This window comes from Typopeltis vanoorti, chromosome 8 (assembly GCF_054136105.1).
Source record: "Typopeltis vanoorti isolate ZY-2024b chromosome 8, IOZ_Tvanoo_1.0, whole genome shotgun sequence".
NCBI classification, from domain to species: domain Eukaryota; kingdom Metazoa; phylum Arthropoda; class Arachnida; order Uropygi; family Thelyphonidae; genus Typopeltis; species Typopeltis vanoorti.
The window spans coordinates 12687289-12706113 of record NC_143556.1 but is presented as its reverse complement, the minus strand read 5'-3'; the positions used below and the strand labels follow the sequence as shown (position 1 = coordinate 12706113).

The window sequence follows — 18825 nt, the reverse complement described above, 5'->3', positions numbered from 1 at the left end:
TCAATGCGACCATAGTTGAAATCTCCCATAATAATCACCCTCCTTCCACCCATTTCTTCTATTTGCTTGTGCATACTGTCACCACCATCTTTTCCATCACCTGGTCTATAGCAGCACCCAATTGTATATTTAGTTCTGCTAGCCACAATCTCACACCAAATGGCCTCAAATGTGCTCTTTTCTCTATCCTGCAATTCAACTTCTATTCTCCTTGGCTGGAGCTCATCAGCTATCATCAACAATACTCCTCCCCCCATTTTATTCTCTCTGTCATTCCTGAACACACTATACCCATCACATTCAGTCCCGCTAGTTATATCATCTACAGTCAGCCATGTTTCACTAATACCTATAACCTGTGGTCTGGAAGTGCCAACCATGGCCAAAAACTCTTCCTTCTTGTTCCTAATACTCCTAGTATTCGTGTACATGAATTTAAGACCCCCATTAGCCCCAACCCTACCTTGATGCCTTATATTAACTATCCCACTCAGATTTGTTGTCCTTATTTGCTCTGGCATATTATATTCATTCTTACATTCAACTGCCTCCATAAGGACTGTATATCTACTCCCCCCCCACTTAACAAATCTAGTTTCCCTGAATTTGCACATCCACTACATTCAGCAACACTTTCTCAAGTCTTCTTACACCGTAACCATTCAAATGCAAGCCATCCATCTTATATAGATCCTTTCGCCCATCAAACTCACTCCACACATCCACAAATTCCACACCACTCGTCATACATAACCCTGGCATAAAGTCATTCGCAATTATGGCCCTCCTTTTAAACATTTCACTGTCATACCGTGGCAAAAGACTAATCATTCTAACTCTCTCACTCTTTTCTTTTGCTACCTCAAACAATTCATTCAGGTCTTCTATCATTTCCATTTTATCTCCTTTCAAATCATTCGTACCTGCCACAACAATCATTTCTTTCACCCTTTCCTTTTGTTCTCTAATAGACTCAGTTACGTCCTTTATGGTCGCACCAGGTTGGTACGATTTTGTCAAATCCTCTACTAACACACCTCGTACTAACGAGTCTCCATACAGCACTCTATCCTTCATTTTGTTCATGTTCACATTCATACGTCTATTTTTCCTGTCATACCTTTTATTATTGGTTGGTTCATTCAGTCTACTTTTGTTCATGCACTCTAGCTGCTGTTTTGCTCTTTCTATCGCACTATTCAACAACACGATCTCACTCAATGCATCTATCTCATCTTTTTTATTCTCTGAGAAACTATTTATACTATCATTCACACTTTCTACATTCACACTCTCACAATTTTCATGTACAACCGTGCTGTTTCTTGTCATATCCCTATTTCCTTCATTCTGAAGGTTGACAAAAATATCACACTCACGATCCGAAATACACTTCAATTCCTCATTCTCCCTACATTTTCTACACACATTCAATCCTTTATTATCATCTAACCACACTCCGCAAAGCGTACATTTCACAGCTAGTACACTGACTCATTTCGTTTATAGTACCGTTCTTTGATAAGGATGGCGAACCTTCATTACTGGCTGCCATTTTCCTTCGCACAGGTGCCATACTTATTTGCAACGTGTTTTGTCAAATTATTCGTTATAACACACCAAAAACAGACGCACTAAAATACGCAAGGCAAACAAAACAAAACTACACAATATTAAGTAATTTGTATCGATAACTGAAAATGATACTTATCTTATTTGGAGCTTGCACGAACACTACACATTACGAATTCATCTAGCGGCGACTTCCCGACATGGATTATGTTATAAAACACTTTAGTACCCTAACCACGCTAATAAAGCTCCAATAATATACCAAAATTACACACTTAAGTCCATTACATTGAATCCAAAACATCAATAAATCAACAAAAATCACAAATCTCTCAGGAGCTCTCCGATAGCACGTCCGTTCACCAGCTAGCCTCGACACCAAAAATCTGTAATAATAAAAAAATTATGTTTGAGTGAAGGATCAAAACAAAAATATAAGGTACGTATAATATTTTTTGTAATTAAACAAATAAAAAAAAAGAACACTTATATACATCTGCAGTCCACTTAACCCAGTTTCACAATTCCTGTATTTCCTCCCTTCCTCAATACATCCAAATCCATTGTGTACAAGTACTTCCCTTCAACAGATTCATTACTATGCCCATTTATTTTATATCACTTTTGCATTACTTAGCAGCACTTACACCCACTCACCCATCCACCCACACACATCTCACGAAGATCTAGTTTTTCTCATTCTCTGCATTAGGTCTCACCCCCAGTAAATATTTTCTCCAGTCTCTTCACGTGAAATCCATTCAACTTCAGTCTGTCCATTTCTCTTATATACCATCAAACTCACTCCACAAATCAAAAATCTCACACCCATTTCTTCAACGCTACCTGACATTAAAAAGTTTGTTATCATAGTCCTCTTTCTTAACTGAGTTCAGAAAGAGGACTATGAAAGAGAAAAGAATTGCCTTAACTGGCAATTCTCTCTCCTTTGTCACTTTTCTAGCAATATTTTCATATTCGCACACTGTATTTATCACTACTTAAAGCATTTGTTCCTATGACCCCAGCTATCTCATTTACTTTTCTTTTTCTTTTTTTTTTTTTTGTTTATCGATTGCATTCATAACTCACTTCCAGAATTCTTTTCTTGCATTTGTGACTTGTGTCAATAAAGGTTGAAACCAGAATATGTGCTTTGCATAATGGGATACTAAAGCAAGTGATATGAAGTCATTAGTCTCTACATACAAGTAACTCAGTCATGAAGTTACTTCATGTGCAAACCTTGCTTGCACTTGGATAAAGGATTAAACCAAAAATATAATTTCTTGGCATCTTTAATTCATTCTTACTCAGTATAGCCTTGAACCTAATTAAATTAGGTTTTACACACTACACGTACACTGCTTGGAAAGAAGTCAATGTCTTCCATAGTGTGAGGAACAAACAGCCATGGCACCCACCTCAATAAGATGTACTTGTAAGACCTCCTTTGGCTGTGATGACTGCAGCAATCCTATGGGGGCAATCATTTCACAAGCATATGTTAGTGATCAGTGGGAATTTTGGACCATTCTTCCTGTATGCATGTAATGAGGTCCTGGACTATTATGGGGAGAACGTCCCTTGATCTTACCCAGTGCTCCAGTTCATCCCACAGATGTTCATTAGGATTGAGATCATGGTTCTGTGAAGGCCAGTCAAGTTTGGTGATGTTCATGTCCACAAACCACACAGTTACAGCAGCAGCCTTATGACAGTTCTTGCTGAAAGAGACAATGATCAGTTCCATAGAAACGCCATAAAGTATGAAGCATTGAGTTGTCTAGAATGTTCTGAGAGATACCCCTTGGAGAACATTGTTTGTGGCACCATAAACAGCTGTCCAATGCCAAACCAGAAAAAACAGGACCATACCATCATACCAACCACCTCTGAATTTCATAGTTGGGGTTATTGCACTCTGGTAAGTGATGTTCACCAGGCATCTGCTTAGTAGAGGGTGTAGCATGATTCATCACTTCATAACAGCTTTCCAAGCTTTCCAAGCTTCTCACTGCACACTTTCTTCTTCTTCTGAAGATGATGCTGCTACATGTTGGTTCGGGCAATGTAGGGCTTGCATATTGTGATCCTACTATGTAAGCCACATTGTAAGCCTCGGTTTTGAATGCTTTCGTGCAGATTTGTGTTCCAGTTGATGCCTGGAATTCTGCATTCAACATGTTGGCCGATGACATGTTGAATGTAGCGACCGACAGCCTGTCAGTTTCCTTCTGACAGCCATTTCACCCGGACACAGTCGCACTGAATTTAACACTCGAGCACTAGCCACACAAACACAGTTGGATGTCAAAAAAAGAAATGAGTCATGCATTCACAACTGAATTTTCTTCTGAACAGGCAGTCATTTCTGACATTAAGATGTATCCATCTACTGTTGCTGTCAGAACCCTTATGGGTCTTCTGGTTATTTGGCTTTGAGCTATAAGAAATCTCATATGTTAAGTATGTCAAACAATATGAATCAATCACTAGTAATTTGGCATATATAAATCTGAACGTATGCCAAATTTACTACTAATTGATTCATATTGTAGCATACTGTTAGAACATGTGCATTGTTGAATGAGCACACCACATAATGTATTTCTACTGATATAAGCTGTTAGATTTTGGGAGAACAGAATATATCAAATGAAATAAGATTGTTTTTATAGAGAATTTCTCTACACAGAATCAGACATATTCTATGTAAAATTAATTTAATTTAGATGTCTTCATATTTGGAAATTCAAGTTAAGTGTTAGAGTATAATCTTCTTCTGCAGCTTTTCCCACTTAAGTAGGGTCGCTGTTTGTGGTGAGTCTCCTCCACAACCTCCTGTCTTGGGCTGTAGCCACATCCAAGTTCTTCATCCTCAAGTCCTTCTCCACCATCTCCCTCCATCTCTTCTTTGGCCATCTGCGTTTCCTCTTCCCCGAGGAAGAGGAAGCGCGTACCTCAAACCCAAGGTACCTGATGCTGGACCATGCTTTACTTCATGTAATATACATCTGTTATATTATCTGTAGACTGGTCCTCTCCCCTTCTTTCTTCTCTTCTTGCACTCCTTATTCCCAATGCATGCTATTAGTGTATTTGAGGATTAGGGGTAAATCTTTCCTATCTTGCTTTGTCATTTTGCCTATTGCAGCCACTGAAGGGGGCAAGCTAGCCCCAGTAAGTGCTGGTCCCAAGCCCGGATAAATGGCAAGGGTTGACGTCAGGAACGGCATTCGGTCATAAAATTTCACTGCCAGCTCTAACTATGATCAAATGAGTCAAAAAGAAAGATACAAATGTTAGAGTATAATAAGAAACATCAATTAAGGGTTCTGAATATCTCGAGTGTTGGTTTTGTAACATTTATAATTTTGGTGTGTTTAGACATAGAAGATAAAGATAACTGACATCTTTGTATTTTATTTATTATTTACTATGGAAGCTATTCCCCCCTGGCGCCTACAGCACCCAACCCCCCATGTTCCGGTGATGACTCAAATTTTGAGGACTCGACACTCAGAGTAGCCCCTGAGTGTCAAGTCTTCAAGGGGGGGGGGGGGGAGCTCTCCCCCTGGTGCCTATGGCTCCTAACCCCTCGATTTCCTGACTGGTAGACCGGTTCTCCTTAAATTCTGATGACTCGAATTTTGAAGACTCGACACTCAGGGTAGCCCCTGAGTTTCTAAACGTTTTAAATAAAGTGACATGGAAAACGTGACATTTTAGCTTATCTTTTTATGTATGTATGGTAGATTTATTTTGTATTGATGCTTAAATCTTTACGTTATATAAAGTTTGCTATTCAATACTTTCACCATGTTCTTTGAAGACACTTAAACAACAACAACAACAAATAAATGAACCCTCGGTTCCTTGCATCTGTGGGACATGAAGAATTATCTTGAATTGTAATAATCCGTAGTTGGTTGAATTGAACTTAGAAGTGAGTTAGTCAGTTGTTTGGAATTATAGTTGAAGTAGCCAATCTTACAGGCCAGTGCATTATATCTATTAATTTTGTTGTTCTGTTCAGTTTGCCTGTTTTGTGAAGGAAAAACCCATTTTATTTCTGTATGAGACTGGCTGACTTGCTTCAGTGGAAACCTCTTATAAAGCTTCTTCACATCCTGGACAGGATTTGAATAAGGTTCTTTCTGGTCATACAATGTTGTTACTAACTGAACTACATAAACTCAGTGATTAGATTTGAAATTAGTTACTCATGCTAAAGTTTAAGCAGTTTTATATCCATTTGTTCAAGAAATCAGTCTAATCTTTTTAAATCTCTTAAGGAGTATATTATTGCATCTTTAAGACATTTGAATTATATTGTCTTAAATGCTCAGTTGCATTGTTTATATAAAAGTCAGTTCATTAACCCAGCAAGTGTGGATGAAAGTATAGATTTTATATTAGAATTGCTAATTTTATTGTCTTGAACTTGTTTTTATGTTTTTTATTTTTTTTTTTTATAAATCAAATTAAATAATTTCAGTCAGTAAGAGTTTAAGAGAATTATTTATGCTAAATCTGAATCTCAGTATTAAAGGTAGTGTTTCTTAAAATTTAGTAACATTTTTTAAGATTGATGAATCCTGATACAAGATTTTAGTGTTGCACAAGAGGTATAGTGATAAAAAACAGAGATAGGGAAGTTTTGGAAGTTTTGGTTTTTCTGCTGAAACATCATATTTTGAATAGATGATACCTCGTAATGTGAAGTGAATACATCGGTCAGAAATGTCATCAGGCTATCTTTCTTTCCATATGGTAAGAATCACAGTATCAAGTTATTCTTTTCACATTTGCTGCTGAAAAAGTTTGTGCCTAATGAAATAATTAGTGTGTGTGTGTGTGTGTGTGTTGCATGTCATAGATGTGATGCATGCAAGAAATCTTTTCTTCATTCGCCATGCTTATATGCTGGAATAAGAGACATAATTAATTCACTGTACAGTTTGCTTGTTAATTTTTTGAGCTCTATAAAGCTGTATTGTTTGAAGTGCACATATTATAATGACCATTAATTGATCTAACCAAGACAATAATGTTAGTGTCACTTTGGTTCTGTTATTTCCATTTTCTCTGGGGAGAAGAAAGAAAATCAAATACAGAAAACATTGCACAAGAAGCAATAATTATAGAAAATGCATGATTATGTGTTCATATCATCAACATTCATGAACAAGTATAACAGGTATCATTTGGCATACCAGTAAATTGATTTAAGCAACACCTTTAAAATGTATCTCTATGATAAATTTTTAACTTTTTTTATCCACGATTGGTTAGGTATTAATTTTTTATAATTATCTATATATGGTCAGTACAGAAGAAAGAATTATTTTCTTAGAATTTAATGGTCATTAACCTGCAGTTGGGTATTTATCCTCAAAAATGCTACAATGTACTACTTGTCTGATAATTTACTGATAATTCAGTACGAAATTTTGAAATTCAGTTTTCAGTTGTTTTTCATATTACATCCAGATTCTCTTTGCTGAATTTCTTCTTAAGCAATAGAGTAAAATTATGAATGATACCACACAACATTGACTCAAACTTCTTTTATAACTACTTGAGACCCCCAATTTATTTGGTCTTTTCTCTTTTTGGCATGTGTGTGTATCTTTTAGTATCTTAACTCATCTCTTTTTTTGCATGTTTTCTACTCATCATTATGTTAGATTTTCACTTGATGGTATTTTAAGTAATTAACATAGTTTCACATATGCCTTTCAGCAATTAAATTGATGAGTTATTGTTTGGAAATTTTCATCATCATCATCATCATGCATAATCAAGGATTTAGGCCTGGCATGGCCTGTTCCGACCTTAGAAGTCATTGTTGAATTGTTTAAGAAGACATCCTGGTTTTCTTTTTCCTAATGGCTTGTTTTAGTAATCTTTCTATTTTCATTCTTTGAACGTGTTCCATCCATTTATGTTTATATTTTTAATTTTTTCTATTACTGATTCTTGGTTTAATTCTTTCATAATTTCTTTGTTTCTTGCAGTTTTTCTTATAAACTTCATTTCTGCTGTTATTAATCTTTGTTTGTCTTTTTGTTTTATTGTCCAGATTTCACTTCCATGCAATAAGACTGGTAAGGCTAATGTATTGTATACTTTTAGCCTGGTTTGTTTTTGAACTAGGTTTGGTTTAAATATAGAGTTAATTACACCTGTTATTTTTAAATATTTTGCAATTTTTACGTTTATATCTTTTTCATTTTCATATGTGATCATACATCCTAGGTTGTTAAATGAATTCACCTGTTCTAAGATCTTGTTATCTATTACTGTCTTAGTTCTTGCTGGATCTTGTCCTTTTAAAGGCCGTAGTTTTTGATTTTTCTGTTGATATTATCATACCATAATCTTTGGATATCTCATTTAGATCTAAAATAGCTTTCTGTAAGTTATCTTAAGAATTTGTAATTATTATTTGGTTGTCGGCAAAAAGGAGAGAGTGTTTAAGTTCACAGCAAGAGAAAGTTTAATACCTTGATGGAAATTTTTATTCCATTTTATTATTATTTTATTTAGGTAAATATTAAAGAGTTGCTGAGAGGGGACATCCCTGTTGGACTCCTTGTTTTTTCTCTCTTATATATGATAGCTCATGATTTAATCTTATTTGTATTTGATTATTTTCATATATACTTATGGTAGCTTTTAGGGTATTATTTGGTATTTATCTTTCATATAATGTGTTAAATAAAATGCTTCTTTTAACTTTGTCAAATGCTTTTTCAAAGTCAATAAATACAATATGTGTTTCTAAATTGTATTCTCTTCTTTTCTCTAGTATTAATTTTAGGCAAAAGGCTGAGTCTATACATGATCGTCCTTTTCTAAACCCATTTTGTACTTCTGAAATAAAGTTTTCAGAATATTTCATTAGTTTGCTATTTAAAATTCTGCTATATATTTTGTAACAGGAATTTAGTGTACTTATACCTCTATTGTTTTTAGGGTCATCTCTACTACCTTTTTTAAAGATAGGAATCACAATTGCTTTTTTCCATTCTATTGGGGGGATACCAGTTGTAAATTTTATTTAAAAATAATAAGAGTCTTTCTTTGAATCTTGTTCCTGCGTATTTATATAGTTCTGAACCTAGCTTATCTTCTCCAGGTGATTTTCCGTTTCTTGTTTCTTTCAGGCTGATTTCTAATTCTTCTTTAGTTATTTCATTTTCATATTCATTAAGTGTCTGCAAGTTGTCTTTTTTTTAAAAAAATATTTATCTGTCTACAATTCTGTGTAGAAATTTAGAAATTCTTCTAATTTCAATTCGGTGTTTAATTTTATGTTTTCTTTAGTATCTGTGTTTAGTGTTTCAAAATCTTATGTTTGGAAATTTTAATAGTATATATATATCATTAGAAATTAATAGTAAAATGCTACAATTTTTTTTTTTTTAAAGTATGTAGCTATGATCTGATGATGAATGAAAATTCATGTTATTTGTATTAATAATTGTTACCTGCTTGTGTATTACTATAGTTTTATTAATAATGCATATGCCTGTAGTCTGAATCATTTGTGAATTTATTGTGTCCTGTTTTTTCTATCATTTGTTAAATGTAGAATGTTGAAAGGCATGGTATTCAAAGCTAATAATTAAGTTCCAATATTTGCTTATGCATGCAATATCTGTTTTAAAATTAGGTTAATGGCTACCTTTGTGAATGTTTACCTGGTTGGCAGGGCAGAAATTGTGACATTAATCAAGATGAATGCAGCTCTCAACCTTGTTTGAATGGCCAGTGTATTGATCTTCTGAATAATTATACTTGCTCTTGTGACCCTGGATATACTGGTAAGGTGTACGCAGTTAATTTTAGTTCTCCATTTTGGCAGAATTTTAAAGGTCTCAGTGCTTGGAATATTGTAAACCTGTGTAATAAAATTTCATTCATGCATTATTAAATTGTAATATAATAGTGCATCTAATATATTGCAATTTAATAATATAATCAAACTAGTATATTAGTGCATCTGCTATCCAAAGTTGGTCAGGCTTAAGCTATTACAGAAAAATACCCATTATAATGCTGTTGTTTCTGGCCAGTTTCAGAATTTTAATTTTTAGCTAATGATTAATAACCAGTTTTATCATGACCATCATCAAATTCCTGATATGTACCCACAGGCGATGTATAGGATATTATGATAGTACTACGTGAAAAGTCACACCATTATTAACTTCTGATCAGTAATTTTCCTCCAAATTAATCTCTTATATGCCAAGATTCCTACATTATCGGATCTTATATATCTGTCCTCTAAGGCACTGTTTACTCTATCAATCCACCTTCATTTTGGTCTTCCTTTGGATCTTTTTCCTACCAGCCTGGCAAAGAACACTTGTTTTGCTAATCTTTCCTCTCCCATTCTGTTTAAGTGACCAAACCATCTGAGATTAGTTCTGCTAGCATATTCTTGAATGCTAACAAATGTAAATTCTTTCATAATATCCACATTTTTTTTAATATGATACTGCTACTGATGCCATTTGTTCACTTCACTAATCTCAGAGAACTCTCAGATCCCTAAGTTAAAGTTGGTTTGAGCATTATATCGTATATTGACTAATTTGTCTCTTATTCCATATACACTCCCCTCCTTATCCACAGGACCCCCCCCCCCGGATACCTGAAACCACAGATAGTACCGAACCCTATATACGCTATGTGTTTTTCCTATACAGTCACAGTAAGAGATTAATAACAATAACTACAATAATAAAATAGAACAACTATAACAATATACTGCAATAAAAGTTATATGAATGTGAATGGAATCTTAGCATCCTCTGCACATGCTTTTTTATTATTATTTATTTATTATTTTACTAAGTCAAGAACTTTCACCTTTTCACTTAAAAGGAAGCATTTAACAACTTCTCGTTAACATATCTGAATTGCCAGCATCACTATTCACGTGGGGACATTATTAAGAAAAATAAGGGTTACTTGAACACAAGCACTGCAATACTGTGATAGTCGATCTGATAACTAAAGAACTAAACTACTCAGAACTACAATTTTCTGATCCAGTACAAGTGACTAACAGGTGTGTAGTGTATACAGTGCAGCGTGGATATGTTGGACAAAGGGATTTATGTCCCAGGCAGGGCAGCACGAGATTTCATCACATTACCCAGGGTGGTGTGCAGTCTAAAACTTATGAATTGTTTATTTCTGGAATTTTCCATTTAATATTTTCAGGCCTGGGTTGACCGTGGATAACTGAAACCATGGAAAGAGAACCTTCGGATAAGGGGGTATACCATGGTAAATTTATTCAGTTAATTTCCTGCCATACCATCTTTACTAATTCTGTTTTTTATTTCTATATTTAATTTGCCATCTCACAATGATGTGTACTGTAGACTAAAATACACAACAAACATTATTCAAGAAAAAATGAAAGAGTTTGAGAACAGCAACCAAATGTTGACGATTCGGTGGCAAGCGCTCAGCCAAGTCTACAAGAATAGAAAAATCAGAGCTCCTTGATGGATACAGGAAGTTAAAGAGGCAGTGTAGGAAAAGAAAAAAGCTTATCAAAAGTTCCTGGCAAATAAGTCAGCATGTGCTCTTAAAGAATACAGAGACAGATGTAAGAAAGCTAAACACTGTGTAAAACTAGCTAAAAAAAAGTCATGGGAAGACTTTGGTAAGAACATAGAAAATAAATATCAAGAGGGCAGCAAGATATTCTGGAGGTTGTTGAAAAAGCTCAGAAATGAAAGAAAGAGTGCTGTAAAAGGCATTAGAGATGATAAAGGTGACATGAAAATTTTAGAAAAAGATATCCTTGATATGTGGAGTTATAATTTTGAAAAATGTCTAAATGAAACAATCATTGACAGCACAATGGTAAAAAACACTCAACATGGGAGATACTGAGATAGGATTGTTGGTAGCTTGCTCCACCTTTGCAAGGAGTGTGTCCTGGTGTTGTACCACCTTACCCCAGTCCTGAAGATACTTTCAGGTGCAAACTTTGTTTGCCCACACTTGGATAAAGGATTAAACTAAATTTATTACACTCAACATGTATGCAATTCTATTTCAAGTATGAATACATATCCATACTTGAAGTAGAAAAAGCCATCAAAAGCCTGAAATGTGGAAAGGCAGCTGGAGTAGATGATATTACAGTGGCTGCACTGAATAGTTCAGAAAGCTTGTACAGAGGGACAAGCTGGTAAGATTTATGCAAGTATACTTGAGAAAGAGTTAAGAAGGATAGTGGAAGGGAAACTTGGTGAAGAACAAGCTGGATTTGTGCCAAATAGAGCCTGTCAGGATCAGATTTTCACTTTGTGAAAATCTGATCCTGACAGGCTTATTCCCATGATTTCTCAACAAATAGTTGAGAAATCATGGGAATATAACAAAGATCTGTATTTAAGTTCTGTAGATCTGGAAAAGGCATATGACAAGGTGCCAAGAGAAATGCTATTCAAAATGCTACAGTTGTATGGTGTCAGTGGGGCATTATATCAAGCAATACTTAGTCTTTATTTGAGAAGTCAGCAGTTAGAATTGAAGATGGAAGATGGTTTAATTTATTATTTTTATGACATGCTTTATATGGAGAGATATATGAAAAATATGTAGGAAGAAAAAAAATAGGAAGAATAAAAACCGGATATACCTTTGTGGGATGTTGCTGGCTGTCTTCTTTTTCAGTGGCATCCAGGCGTATGGCAATATATATTCATTGTTGAAGGAAGAAAGTATGACTGAACGGAAGGGGGGGGGGGTCAGAAAAGTGGGGGTTGAGAGATGTGGGAGAATTATTGGTGAGGTATACGAACTTTTTGAACTTTTTTTGAAAAACCTGTTTTTTTTTTTTTGTTTTTTTTTTTAAATTATTAAAGGTGGGCAGAGAATAATTTGGGATAGGGTGAACATAGAAATTATGTTCTATGTTCACCCCATAGCGGCAGGCCGGTTGGAAATTGTACTAACAAAAAGTCGCATCAAAAATGTAACACGTGGACTCTGCATTGGAAGCAGGATAAATGCGTAGAGGAAGAAGAATTGTTTTATTTAACAAAAATTATGGTTTTATTTAACAAAAATTAATAAAAATAAAAAATTAAGGGAGCCATTTCTGTAGGAAATGGCTCCCTTAATTAAAACAAACCTTTCATTGTTCTTCAACATTTCATGTCACTGTATACTGTGAAATTAAGGTTGTTCATTTCTGAGCCAAATGTGGATTATAACTTTGAGTTGTTACAATTTTTCTTCCCATAAATTATGAGCTTAATTTAAATATCACTATGTTATCTTCCTGCTGTTAGAAATCACCATAGAATACAGCATCTCATGATATTAAAAGAGCATGAAAGTTGTCAAACTGTTTTGTAAAAATTGTAAACTGAAAAATTAACTTTGTAAAATAAGTTTGCAAACGTCTGCAATTTCAGCACCTCTTATTCCTTTATAATTAAAGTAGGCATACTGGCCACTGAATTAGAAACCTTTATGTAGATATGTAAATGTCACCTACACAGCATATATGCAAAATGCTTGGTCACATCCATTACCACATGTTCTAGGCAACTTTTCAAGAATACTGCTGGTCAGTAATCATCAACAGTGTTGAAGTCACAGAATTCATGCGTTCCGATGAGTCACAGTGAATCTTGTTCTGTACTGACAGTAGGCAGAGAGTTTGCTGGGAGCTCCATGAAGCAATGAACCTAGCTTGTGTTGTAAATACAACTCAAGGTTCTGGAGGTATTATGGTGTGGTGCATGTTCTGTTGGTATGGAACAGGTCCCCTGATACTGCATAAAAAATAACTTTTCATGAACTTGCATTATGAAAAACAACTTAACTTTTGATAAAGTTAATAAAAATTAATAAAACCACTATTGTTTAATGTGATATTTTTGAAATCTGTAAATTTTTCACAGATATCATTATGATGTCTGTCTGTCTATAAATTCCCTCACCCCATTATTTTAAACACTATATTTATTATGTATCATTGATATTTATTTTAATATATTATTCCTGCTCATTTATTTTATGTATATATGTATTTTTTTATTATTTTAAGTGAAAAAGAGCCTAAATGACTGTTTTGGCAATCATAAAATAATAGATATAGTGGGTATAATCTGTCCTTATTTTATAGCTGAATATATAAAAACTTAGTTTCAAAAATGTACTAGAGAACTTATGAGAATAGAGTCCTTGCATTGAATTCTGCATTGCATGCACTACTTAAAAGACACGAGCTATGCTCAGTAGCCCTTGTGTTTGCATTTTATTAGTGCATCGAGTAGGTTACACTGGCTTGGCAGTTGATTTGAACTGTTGGCTCTCATCAAAGGCATAGCATCCTGTGTCAGAATCTCTCTCTCTTACACACAGAATTAACAAATGAAAGTTGATCACTTTGGAAGATATTCAACACTTATCATTAACTTAGTGTTGCATTCTAATGGGAAGTCAGGTGATTTTGAGATGAGATTATGAAAGGAAGGGGTGTCAGAATTATATTATATAACAGAATTATATAATTATAATATATTATAATTATATAATATTATATAATATATTATAATTCTGTTATATAATTATATAACAGAATTATAATATATAACAGAATTATATAACAAAGATCTCTATTTGAGTTTTGTAGATCTGGAAAAGCCATATGACAAGGTGCCAAGCGAGAAGCTATTCAATACGCTACAGTTATATGGTGTCTATGGAGCATTATATCAAGCAACACTTAGTCTTTATTTGAGTTGTAAGTCAGCAGTTAGAATTGAAGGAAGTACAGGAAGATGATTTAATGTGAAATCTGGTGTGAGACAAGGATGTACATTATCCCCTCTGTTATTCGTTATCTATATGGATCACATTATGAAGGAAAGTGGTATTAAACATGATATCAGAATTGGAGATGTTAATGTCAGCTCTTTGCTTTATGCAGACAATGTTATACTTCTAAATAAGATTCCCTGACTAAATTGAATAACTGTTGTAATAGATATGGTATGAACGTCAGCATTAAAAAGACAAAGACAATGAAAATAGGTAGAATTGTTGAAAATGTCAGCTGTGTTGTGAACGGAGAACCTGTGGAACAAGTAAAACATTTCAGCTACTTAGGCACGATTTTTAGTGAAGGTGGTAAATTAAATATGGAAATAGACAACAGAATCAATAAAGCTGGTATGGTAGGCAGTCAATTGAATAAATTCTTATGGAATAAGAGAGAAATTAGTCGGAACACTAAATTAGCTGTATACAAGACAGTGTTGAAATCAGTTTTAACTTATGGATCTGAGAGCTGGGTCAGAAGTTAAACACTTGACCAAAGACTAGAGACTGCATATATGAGAGTCCTGAGAAAGATTACAGGCATGAACAGATGGCATCAATGGCAATATCATATTAAAAATGAGGATATTAGGAAAGTACTTGATATTGTCAGCATCCAGGAAAGCATTAGCCGAGCTAATCTCAGGTGGTATGGTCACTTAAACAGAATGGGCAAGGAAAGATTAGCAAAACAAGTGTTCTCTGCCAGGTTGGCAGGAAAACAACCCAGAGGAAGACCAAGATATAAGTGGTTTGATAGGGTACAAAATGCCTTAGACACCAGAAATATAGAATCCGATAATATTGGAGTCTTGACAAGTAACAGACTGATCTGGAGGAAAATTGTAGATAGGAAGTTGGTAATGATGTAAATTTTTCATTTAGTACTGTCATATCCTGTACATGGCAGGAATTTGATGATGATTGTTTAGGTGGTCTAAAAATACATTGAGGTTGTTGACACTATCTTCTCAGATGAGGAAAATATCACCAGTATAGCGATGCCAGAATTTCAGTTTAAGGTAGAAGGAGTTAATAGCTTCTTCTTCAAAATCGTTGAGAAATATATATCTGACAGAGCGGACTGCCCATGGCCAGACCTGAGTTTTGTAAGTAGGTCTTATTGTCATATTTGAAGTATCCTGACTTTATGCAATGGGAGAGTAGAGCAAAGAGTTTTTTTGATAATTTGTTCTTGAGAAGATCGGGGACTTCTTGAGCAGGTACATTTGTAAAGAGAGAAACAATATCGAAACTGGCCGTTAAATCTGCTTTTTTAAGTTTGATATCCTTGATTTTAGAAACAAAATCTGCAGTTTTTAATATGTGAAGAGGAAATTCCAGAAAGATTTCTTAGAAAACTTGCGAGATATTTGGAGAGGCTATAGGTAGGAGAGTGTATGCCCTCAACTATAGGCCTGAATGGGCAGTTTGTTTTGTGAATCTTGGGGAGACCATACAGTCGAGGGATGAAGTTACCTAAGAGAAAGACGAATGTTTCTTTGTAACTCCAAGGTGGTTTTTAATAAATTATTTGTTCTATTGTGTAGTTCAATCGTAGGGTCACTATTAATTTCTGAGTAAGTATCACTGTTTAAAAGTTCCAAGATTTTATTATGGTAATCAGACTTGTCTAAGATGACGTCGCATTCCCTTTGTCAGCTGGAAGAATAACAATGTTATTATTATCTTTTAAAGACTTAACAGCTGCTCTTTAAGAGTAAGAAATGTTGTCTGGTGTAGGTCTAGCTTTATTTATGGTGCAAATGACTTCCATACGGAAGAGGTTAGCTTCTTTGTCAGGTAATAAAGCAGCTGCCTTTGCTAACTTTGTTAAGAGATGTTCTTTAGGAATGGATGTAGGAGCAGTAACAAAGTTGAGACATTTAGCAAGTATGCTTTCTTCTGCCAAAGATAGTTGATGGGAAGACTTATTGATAACAACTTTTTTTAAATAAGTAGAGTCAAAATGAGAAGTTTTGCTATCTTGTATATATTTAAGAGAATCATATTTTCTAATGAGGTTGATTTTATTTAAATTCTGTATTTTAGAAGCTTTAAGAGTGCTAATTTCTTTTAAATAGGTCCAAGATGAACTGTCTAGAAAATGAGATAAATGCGTTTCATGATAGGTCTTCATAGAGAAATAAGCAGAAAGACAACGTTTGGTATTACAAATGCATTCTGATAAAAGATCCAGTTTTGCTCTCCTGTAAATCCTTTTAGCTCTAGCAGTTTTTATCAATTCTTTAAAATTAGGAAGTGTGGAATAATAGAATTGCACTTTGAATTGAATTGAATTTAATTCCTCGTCATCAGGAAAGTAGATATTTTCAGAATTCATTTTTACTCGGTTGGAATATTATGAAAAAGCTTTAATGACTGATACTGAGAGAAAAAAAGATGACATGGTATATTTGAAAAGATACTACTAGTTTACTAGTTTTGTTGAATTGATCAACATCTTCAGGTATCACAATCAAAGAAATATATAAAGAATTACAGAGACTTAAAATTGTAATAACAGAACAAGTACAAAAAAGACAGTAGCATGTTTGAACACAAATGCGAGCTTGAGTTCCAAACAAAATAAAAGAAATTAGCACTCTTAAAGCTTCTAAAATACAGAATTAAAATAAAATCAACCTCATTAGAAAATATGAGTCTCTTAAATATATACAGGATAGCCATACTTCTCATTTTAATTCTACCTATTTAAAAAAATTTGTTATCAATAAGTCTTCCCATCAACTATCTTTGGCAGAAGAAAGCATACTTGCTAAAGGTCTCAACTTTGTCACTGCTCCTACATCCATTCCTAAAGAACATCTCTTAACAAAGAAGCTAACCTCCTTCGTATGGAAGCCATTTTCACCATATATAAAGCTAGACCTCCACCAGACAACATTTCTTACTCTGAAAGAGCAGCTATTAAGTCTTTAAAATATAATAATAACATCGTTATTCTTCCAGGTGACAAAGGGGATGTGACTGTCATCTTAGACAAGTCTGATTACCATAATAAAATCTTGGAACTTTTAAACAGTGATTCTTACTCAGAAATTAATAGTGACCCTACGATTGAACTACACAATAGAACAAATAATTTATTAAAAACCACCTTGGAGTTACAAGGAAACGTTCGTCTTTCTCTTAGGTCACTTCATCCCTTGATCCCTCGACTGTATGGTCTCCCCAAGATTCACAAAACAAACTGTTGTAATAGGTTTCACGGTATAATAAGAACACAGATGGTTAAGAAAATAACTATTTATTAATTTAAAAGCTAATATTTCGCTGGTATTATATCCAGCATCTTCAGAGCACACAACACAAAGTTTGTTACAAAGGCAAGACAACCACAATCCGGTGTAACAGAATTTAATGGGGCTAGTAAAAGTGATTGCAGCATGCAACACAAGACTAAAGTCCTAATATGACGCCATCTAGAGTAAAAAAAAAAAAAATCAAAGTTTTGAAATAGTAGTCCAAATGATAGTCTTAAAAAGTTTGAAAAGTATAAATTAAAAAATAAAAGTAATAAATATTAATTTGGTCTTAGGATGACTGTCTCCCAAATCTTTGGTAGATTTATACAGCCATACTTGTTAAGGTTTGGAGTATGTTTTAAGGCTTCTGTTGATTCCAGGAATAACCTCTCTGACTTGTAGAAGCTTCTGTGCATTACTTTTGTTTCTTTCCAATTGATTCTGTGTGCAGGGATATCCAAAGCATGGTCTGCCAGACCCAACTTACCATAGCGAAAGTGTTGGATATATTTTTTGTGTTCACTGAGGCAGATGTCCACATTTCTTCCTGTCTGTCCATAGTAGGCTTGATGGCAAGAACAGGGCATTTCATAGACTCCTAGATGTGATAAAGGAGTGCATTTGTCCTTAGGTGAATGGATGAGAGTTGCTAATTTTATATAAGGTTTAAATACTGTGCGTAGTTGGTGTTTGTTAAGCACCCTAGATATCTTTTCAGATGTGCCTTTAATGTATGGGATGGTAATGGTTTTGTTGTATTCTTCTGTGGTAGATGGAGGGGATTTATGGGTAGCATTTAGTATGTTATCTATTTTACGGGGATTATAACCATTGATTAAGAAGGTTTGACGTAGGTGAGAAAGTTCAGCAGTGAGAGCAATGTGTTCTTATTATACCGTGAAACCTATTACAACATGTCTGACGAACACATAAGCCTATCCATGCGCACAAAACAAACTGCCCACTCAGGCCTATAGTTGAGGGCATACACTCTCCTACCTATATCCCCTCCAAATATCTCGCGAGTTTTCTAAGAAATCTTTCTGGAATTTCCTCTTCACATATTAAAAACTCTGCATATTTTGTTTCTAAAATCAAGGATATC

At 34.4% G+C, this 18825-nt stretch overlaps 1 protein-coding gene across 1 annotated transcript in view; it reads left to right on the top strand.

The window, feature by feature from the left end:
* Positions 1 to 18825, top strand: part of crb (cell polarity complex component crumbs) — a 439435-nt gene that overhangs the window by 195624 nt on the left and 224986 nt on the right. Inside the window, exon 9 of the mRNA XM_090397137.1 lies at positions 9257 to 9407. Within this exon, the coding sequence (XP_090253263.1) occupies positions 9257 to 9407 (151 nt within the window). The remainder of the gene's footprint in view (positions 1 to 9256; positions 9408 to 18825) is intronic.